The following is an 8,079-nucleotide window of genomic DNA, read 5'->3' on the forward strand; positions in this document are numbered from 1 at the left end:
ACGACAATTTTAAGCTAGTATATCCATCTATGCTCTCAGTTTCGCTCAACATGTTACTCGGCAATCAAAATATACTCCAAAGCTGCCAACAGCGTTTTCCACTCTGACGTTTGAATATCAAATATATTTGTGGTTATTGCATCGTAATGTATTCATCCCAGTCAAAGTCTTGTTTGCCTAAAAGTAGTTTTCAAATGCCTTTTAAAACAGTGTCTTGAAAATAAAAAAAGTGGCTGCGTTATATGTTCTGCTTTGAACTTGAGCACTTAAATATATTTTAACATAAGTCCTGAGGTTTTGATTAAATCTCAATTTTTCTAGATTCCTCAAATATTTTCTCTCCTGTAAAAAGAATCATATCCACCTATTTCTTCAATGGCAATTACCAACCTGTAAAATGTTTTTATGTTTAAATCTCAAATTTCCAAGCAACTCCGTTCAATCTGTTATTAATATTTGTTTTCTCTCGCTAATTAATTCAAGCGTTAATTGAATTCGTTATGTGTGTTGTCTTATAAACATTTATGTAGTTTACCTTTAATGGATTGATTTTCATGGCTTTCTAGGATATGAAGGTTCTTGCACGTAGTATTAGCAATAGTAATAGTAGTAGTATTGTTATTATTATTATTATTAGTAGTAGTAGTAGTAGTATTAGCATTTTCATTATTATTATCAATTGAATTAGATGTTTGCTTAACTCGGAAACGGTTTTCCCATGCAGAGAAGAAGTTGTTTTTTTTTTAAATTAGATATCTGATTTATAAACTGGTTTCATAAGCTCTTGAATATTGTATCGGTTAAATGCCCAAGAAATAGTTTGTATCTAACTCTTGTCATCCGTGTTATATACAATTCAGGAATTTATGCCACAAACTCATCAAGTAGTGTGAATTTATTTTGTGCCATTATAAATTATGTAGCTAGTGGTGCATATTTTCAATTACTTTTCTTTTTCTTTTTGATGCAGCGAATGACATGCATGGTATCTTAGTGTCTTGATCATGATATCAGAACTTAATTGACAGAATACTGAAGCAGAATGTTATTTCACTGATAGAAGAATATATAATTTAACCTTAAAACAAATCAATGGGTAAGAAAAAGGGGTGGAATTAAGGCCTAGATAACTTAGTACATAATCGCTAAAAAGGATGAACAACACTGGGGATTTTGATGAAATAACTATAATGTCTCATCCATGATATCCATCTTAGTCGTGTACATCACTGTCATTTGCGTTACATATTTCTAAAAGATGTTGCTGTCGCTCGGTACTTCCAGGAACCCTCCAGTCGTGGACAAAACTGTTCTTTCCATAAGTTGTTTCGACATCACTTTGATATCGATCCATTATTCCAGTATGATGTCTCTCATCAACGTCACTGTAATTTCTGTTATTTCTTTCTACATCAGCACTTTCTTGTGTATCTCTGTCATTGATGTTGCTATGATCTGCGTTATTTATTTCAGTATCATTGTCTTGCTGCTTAATCATTTCCGGGGCTACTTTGGATTTTAATGGATGGCCACCTACCTTCCTGGATTCAGGGTTTTCATTTAAACTCATTTTAGAACTTTTTGATGATATGTCATCATATCTGAGCATGCCTGGTGCAGGGGGTAGTTCAAAAGCGTTGACTCTGTTGTGTTTCTTTTTCTTCTTCTTTCGGGATAAACCACGTGATCTGCTGTTTTCTGGTGCTGCAAGAGGAAAATCTCCCTCAATTACAATTTTGGCCCTTATATATCCGCTTGAATATAATCCAGGTGGGTGGAGAGTTGGATCATTTATTTTTTTCTCTTGTGTTTCCTGTTGTGCACGTTTCTTTTTCCGTTTGGATTTCTTTCTCTCATTCTCCTTATTTGCGTCTGGCCAATATGATGTCGGGAAGTGTCTCCCTTTAAATAAACAAGCGTGTATTTGAAAAATTAGAGCGAATATATTACAAACGTCTTTTTCGTTCCATTCTAATATATTCATTAATGGATGTAATATGAAGCAATGATTATCATAGTCTTTATATTATCATACATACATACATACATACATACATACATACATACATACATAAACACACGCATGTTTATTTATTCGAATCCACATAACTTGGTTATAGAGTTTAAAAATATACTTTTGATCACGGTATGAAACAACTGTTGTAAATAAAAGACCAAACATTTCATAAAAGCACTGCTACTCTAACCTTATAAGTTATTTTTTCTTTTTCTCAAAACAATGGTCTACAAAAAGCTAAAAAGCTCATTCATTAACCAAGTTTTCCCAATACTTATAAAGCATACATGAGATTTCATAGCTGACTAATATTCGCAATTATTGCACGCTAAGTAACAAATACTGCCTTCATCTTTTCAAGCTAAAAACAGTTTTAAGTTTGATATTATCTCCCATTTACATTGAAACGAAGGCAGGATTCAAAGTAAGGGGAGATAACTTGGATCTCTGCATTGAGAATGAAATACTGGTGGGTCAATCACCCGCTCGTGTGCCAGTTGATACTGCTAGATAAAAATACTACCTCCGCAGTTATTTTTAAAATCATCCGGGTCATTTTGTTGTTAATGTCTAATTATATTGCGAGACTCTCAAAGGTGCGTGGGATGAACGAAATGTGCAAACCCAGATTCGCCAGTTCATTTTATGATTGGTAGCAAGTTAGTCGTCATGACATCACCATACCGTGGTTACGCCATGATGGTATTGTAAAACTATAATAATTATGTTTATCGGTGGTACATGCGTTTAGAGTTAAATTATGCAAAGAACATATAGAGCTGATTAATATAATTGTTGCAGCAAAATTTAAGGAACTCTTTCAACGAATGTGAATTTCTGATCTTAAGCCATGCTAATATCGTATTCAAGCACATTAGATTAGCACTCAAGTTAGGAGTTCCGTGTGATTTTGGGTTTTTAACGTAGCTTTAAAAAAATTTCAGTCATATTGCTACAATGTCCGCAGTGTGACAGCTGATAGTGATGTCTAGCACTGGGGCATCATGCCGCAGACATGTAGCATGATGTCCCACCCAGTCACATTATCCTGACACCAGGCCGACCAGTCCTAGCACTAACCGCCTAATGCTTAGGGCCAAGCGAGACAGCTGTTAGTACCAGTTTTGTAAATCTTTGGTATGACTCAGCCGGAGATCGAACCCACGACCTTCCGCTTCCGAGATCGACGTTCTAACTACAAGGCCACCGGAGCGGTCGTTAGGCGTTCCATTAATAACAAACTCTGTATACTATTTTAAACACATACTTCTTTCTTTTTCTTCTTTGCTATCAAGCGAATTTCGGCTCCTCGAATTTCTTTTACTGACGCTCATTGGTATATCCAAACTCTCATCGACTGGTGTTGTACTTTTCAGCGGTGTCAAATGGTGATTTGGATACGCCGCTGGTGTAGCTAGTGCACATGGAAAATTAGAACTATTACTCGTCGTACATTCGAGATCTTTAAAGTATTCCTGCGCCAGATTCCGTTGCAAATCCTGAAGGTAGTATGGATAATATAAACTCATGAACAAATACAAATTAATATAAATAATATTATGATAATGTCAAATAACGTCATCATTCTCACTAAAGTCTTCCTCGTGGTTTTCAGTGCAGCTAGTCTAAACAAAGCCAAGCTTTATGCTAAAATTATACTAAGTACATTTACCTAATTAACAAAAAATTATTTTCAACATATCTGTGAAAAGGAAATTAAAACCTCTGGAGTGTCAGGTATACTATTGTGGAACATTTTAAAGATTTCATTTGTCTGGAGTTTTTTTTCCTTGTATTATATAGTTGTTCTGCGATGGGTGTGGGTTCAGATCCCACTGTCAGATATGCCCGGGTCTGACATCGTGGTGTGTTACTGGACAAGGTACTTTAATACACAATTGCACAGGCATTAAGTAACTTTCGATTGTTTATGTACCGGAACGTCTTCGAAACAAATCAATACCATGCATGCAATATGAACAATCTCCCACAAATAGTTATAGCAGCGAGAGAGACATAGACAGAGACAGTAAGGCAAAGGAAACTGACATGACGTCTACAATTTTATTGCCCAGAATTGTTACTCCCTCCGTCACATTTCTGACAAAACTAGATGAATACTACACATTTTGGTGAAATAATAATAATAATAATAATAATAACGCACTCACAGTGGCTGATCCGATGCTTGACCCTTGCTCACCACATTTGCTGGGAGACTTCGGCCTTTCAGCTATCTCAACATCACGTCTTTTCTAAAATCGATGGTACGTTTAGAAAATATCTGGATATTTAAATACCAGTGTCGCTCTCGATATAGTTAAAAGTATATACGAATATAAACGAGGATGGAATCATGGTGTTTTTTCATTCCTCAAAAGAAGAAGCACAGTTTGTCTTAAAAAAATAAAGTAGATCGCAATGGTAAAAGTTTCTAACAGTCATTGATATTACAAAAGTAACATTTAGGGACTCGTAAATAATAGAAGCTAAGACTTGCATTGAAAAAGTGAAGAATAAGTAAATTCTGTGGGAACAACAGTACACAAACTATAAGCCTATCGCAGAGAATAAGATGATAGAAAACTGATATTTACCTAACTTTCCATCTATATGTACGTATGTATATCTATCTATCTATCTATCTATCTATCTATCTATCTCTCTCTCTCTCTATCTATCTATCTATCTATCTGTCTATCCATCTATCTATCTATCTATCTATCTATCTATCTATATATATATATATATATATATATATATATATATATATATATATATATATATATATATATGGGGGTATGTGTGTGTATGTATGTACAAAATAAATTGAATCAACAAAATTTCAAGCGCGATGAAACGGATTTTTAAAAAAATCATCGCAAAGGAAAACATTTTCTGTGTATACACACCAGTGTAACAACTCTTTTTCTCCTCTGTGTCTCAGACTTACAACAGACGAAACAGACAACGACGATGATTAGTAAGATGAAAAGTAACACAGCTGCCATCACAATGAGCAGGATCATCCATTTGTTCAGACCTGCAAAGCACAACGTTTACCGTTAACAAAATCCAGTACCATGCCAGTAGTTATAAATATATAGTTCATCTCGGACCCATCCCCGCTCTTCCAGATTTCGTCTGTTCCGAGTTTCTTGAGGTTTAAACAGAAAACATATGAATCATTCATGTACAGCCGAGTGATTTGTGTCTTACTATTAGGGTTTTAAAATTTACGAGATTGTTTTTCAATTACGTTAGCTTCTAAACTTTTTTTATCACGGTTGTTATTGTTATGCACCACGTCAGTTTTCTCGTTCGAATGCCTCAAATGAATATACTTTAATAAACACAAAATGGTTTGGGATTTTTATGTCACCTCATCAGGAGAAAACAACACTAACTTAGAGAATTATTAATGCCATGTAGTATAATACATTTGTATTTGTTTAGAATTTAGACCGTGTGATATAAAATTAGAAATAAGGATTTATACCATTCGTGGTGTAAAATTAAAATTTAGACCATGTGTGGTGTAAATTAGGATTTTGACCATATATGGTGTAATATTAGAATTACAAACGTCCATTATCATTCAATTAGACTTTAGTGGTTATCACACAAAAACAAGACAACATATAAATGTTTGTAATTCTTTAAAATCTATAATTGTGCAGGCAATGTTTCCTATTTGCTTCCTGTGTCAAATCGAGAGCTTCTGTACCATACGGTATTACCTGAGTTGCTCTTTTCCTCTCCAGGGTCCACAGTAAAGACTGTTGAACTTTGAACATTCGTCGATCCTGCCGCTGGAAAAGTTATTTCAGCGACACCAGTTATGTCTGTTGCGTTGGTTTTCTTGACTTTTGTTGTCGTCGGCACACTACTGATTGAAACGCTTTCATACGTTGAAATATACTGTTTCTCAGTCGTACTGGAGTAGATGCAGTAGGATCGGTTTACAGCAGGGCAGTTGAGATGAATTTCGGAACTCGAATCGGATGCTGTGATTAAATACAAACTTTTAACTCGATGGGGGCTTTTTTCGGGGGGGGGGATAAAAACTGATACAGTACGTTCTTACCAAATCAAACACAAATAGAAAGATCTCGTCTGCATACTGTATTCGACCAGTTTTTATGTTTTGCTATTAAAGGTATCTCAGTAGTATGTATAAATGAACGAGTAGACAAAGTCAGAAGTTGGCTGAACAAGAAAGATGGCTGATTATTGGATGCCCTCAGTGAAGAAGTTTGGGATGTAGTTGATTTCAAATATTATAATTTTGCAGTTTTGTATTTTAAAAAATCATTAAAAATGGATGTACAGAGGGTCGAAATGTTTCACACCTTTCTGAAAGATCACTAAAAATAAAATGTAACGCTACTAATTCGTAGTGATTTCAAGAACCATAATAAACAATTTTCAATGTGACCGATTTTCAAGTTCTTGAAATTCTACGATACTATGACACATATGATTTCACCTTTCTGATGTATTGTGTAATGTTCAAGTATATGAAAGGATGTAGATAGTAAGTAAATTATTTAACTAATAAAATTAGTCCATCGTAGACAACAATAAAGCTTTAATTCTATATTGTTGTCTTCTTACCAATCTGATAAAAGTTAAGATCTACTTGTTCTAAAAGAACATGGCAGGCACGGATAAAGGCTAATGTTGTAACCTCCGTAATCCGCAGCAGCTTCGTTTTAAATAAACGATGGGATACAATTTTCAGTTGGGTACTATGGGAGTAATCGTTAGAAACGTTACGTTCCCAATGTCGTTTTGTCTCCATAATTGTGACAGTTGCAGTAGGTGAAACGAAATGTCAGTGGAACTCGTATCGATGACTGCCAGGTCTCCGTTACGTTGGAGGTCTCGAGTTAATTCGTATTGAGCGTGTTTTTTTAATGTGAGTTAACAACTCCATACGACCTCCGTATAAAAAATGTTGAGTACACCGCGTTAGTATTGAGTGTGCTTTGTTTAATGTGTGTTAACTACTCCATACGACTCGCGTTTCGATGAGCGAGAAAGAAGGCAGAGAACAGAGAAACGGAGGGACATAGAGACAAGTGATATTTTACAAGTGAAAAATATGAATGAACACTCTGCATAATATATATATATATATATATATATATATATATATATATATATATATATATATATATATATATATATATATATATATATATATATATATACACATTCTGTCTGCTTTATAATGTGACTTTTGCTGAAAGAACCAGAAACATTAAAGGAAATGAGCCATCCATGCAATAAAATGCGACGTGCATTAAGTTTACTTAGTATAGCTATTTCTGGAAACAGTTTATATCCGTTGCCTGTATACTATGACGGAATTGGTGCTCATGTATGAAGTAGGTAATGGTTTTTCGGATTTTATAGTATCGAGATGAAGTGGCCTACCTTGAAATCCAAGCCAGAAGCGGCCGTCACTGTATCCAAGAGAATTCTCTAACTTAACATGTATATAGTTCGATGAAATGGTGAAAAGATGTCGTACTTGGTAAGAGTTACAAGACAGGTTAAAAGCTGAAGCTCCGGTTTCATCCGTAAATTTCAATTCTTGCTGGCATGTTCCGTTGATGTGTGAAAGATCCGTATGCACGCTGTACACTACAATTGATGCCGCACATGACTCTATTTCTACGGAGCACGTACAGGACGTGTCAGAGGCTGGGATAGTGTTATTTAGAGGCAGAGTTGAACCGTAGTTTCTATTCCACAGATAAATAAAACTAGTGGTAGAAATTGACACTGCTGTACACATTTCTGATACTCTTGTGCCTAGGACAGAGGTAAAAGGTTAGATAAACAGTCTAAATGCTTTAAAAAACGAATGTATTGTTATACCACCAAGCGCTACTTTCGCATATGAAGATAAAATATTGTACGTGTCTTGGTTTTATGTCACTCGCTTTTAAAATTTCATTCAATATTACCAAACTGAGATCAGAATTCAAGTACACATTTTGTGTACATAACGTAAAGCGCATTCCTAAACCTGCTGGATGTAGATAATCGTC

General features: G+C 34.9%; 1 protein-coding gene across 1 annotated transcript; it reads right to left on the bottom strand.

Annotated features, from left to right (window-relative positions):
• Window positions 1-1,213: 1,213 nt before the first annotated feature.
• Window positions 1,214-7,836, bottom strand: LOC149797214 (uncharacterized). Its single transcript, XM_089960731.1, has 6 exons — window positions 7,460-7,836; window positions 5,758-6,024; window positions 4,930-5,060; window positions 4,189-4,272; window positions 3,285-3,516; window positions 1,214-1,902 (listed from the first exon to the last, which is right to left on the bottom strand). The coding sequence occupies exons 1-6, from the start codon at window positions 7,821-7,823 to the stop codon at window positions 1,214-1,216; spliced, it is 1,767 nt and encodes a 588-aa protein (XP_089816857.1). The 5' UTR covers window positions 7,824-7,836.
• Window positions 7,837-8,079: the final 243 nt, after the last annotated feature.

This window comes from Sinohyriopsis cumingii, chromosome 6 (assembly GCF_028554795.1).
Source record: "Sinohyriopsis cumingii isolate HCF-2022 chromosome 6, ASM2855479v2, whole genome shotgun sequence".
NCBI lineage: Eukaryota > Metazoa > Mollusca > Bivalvia > Unionida > Unionidae > Sinohyriopsis > Sinohyriopsis cumingii.

Bases quoted from the DNA above. Each gene is read 5' to 3' on its own strand.
- LOC149797214 (XM_089960731.1), bottom strand. From the start codon at position 7,823: ATGTGTACAGCAGTGTCAATTTCTACCACTAGTTTTATTTATCTGTGG. The intron at 6,025-7,459 runs GTAGGCCACTTC...ATTTAATCACAG, and splicing joins CTTCTGGCTTGGATTTCAAG to CATCCGATTCGAGTTCCGAA. The intron at 4,273-4,929 runs GTGTGTATACAC...CATCGATTTTAG, and splicing joins GAAAAAGAGTTGTTACACTG to AAAAGACGTGATGTTGAGAT.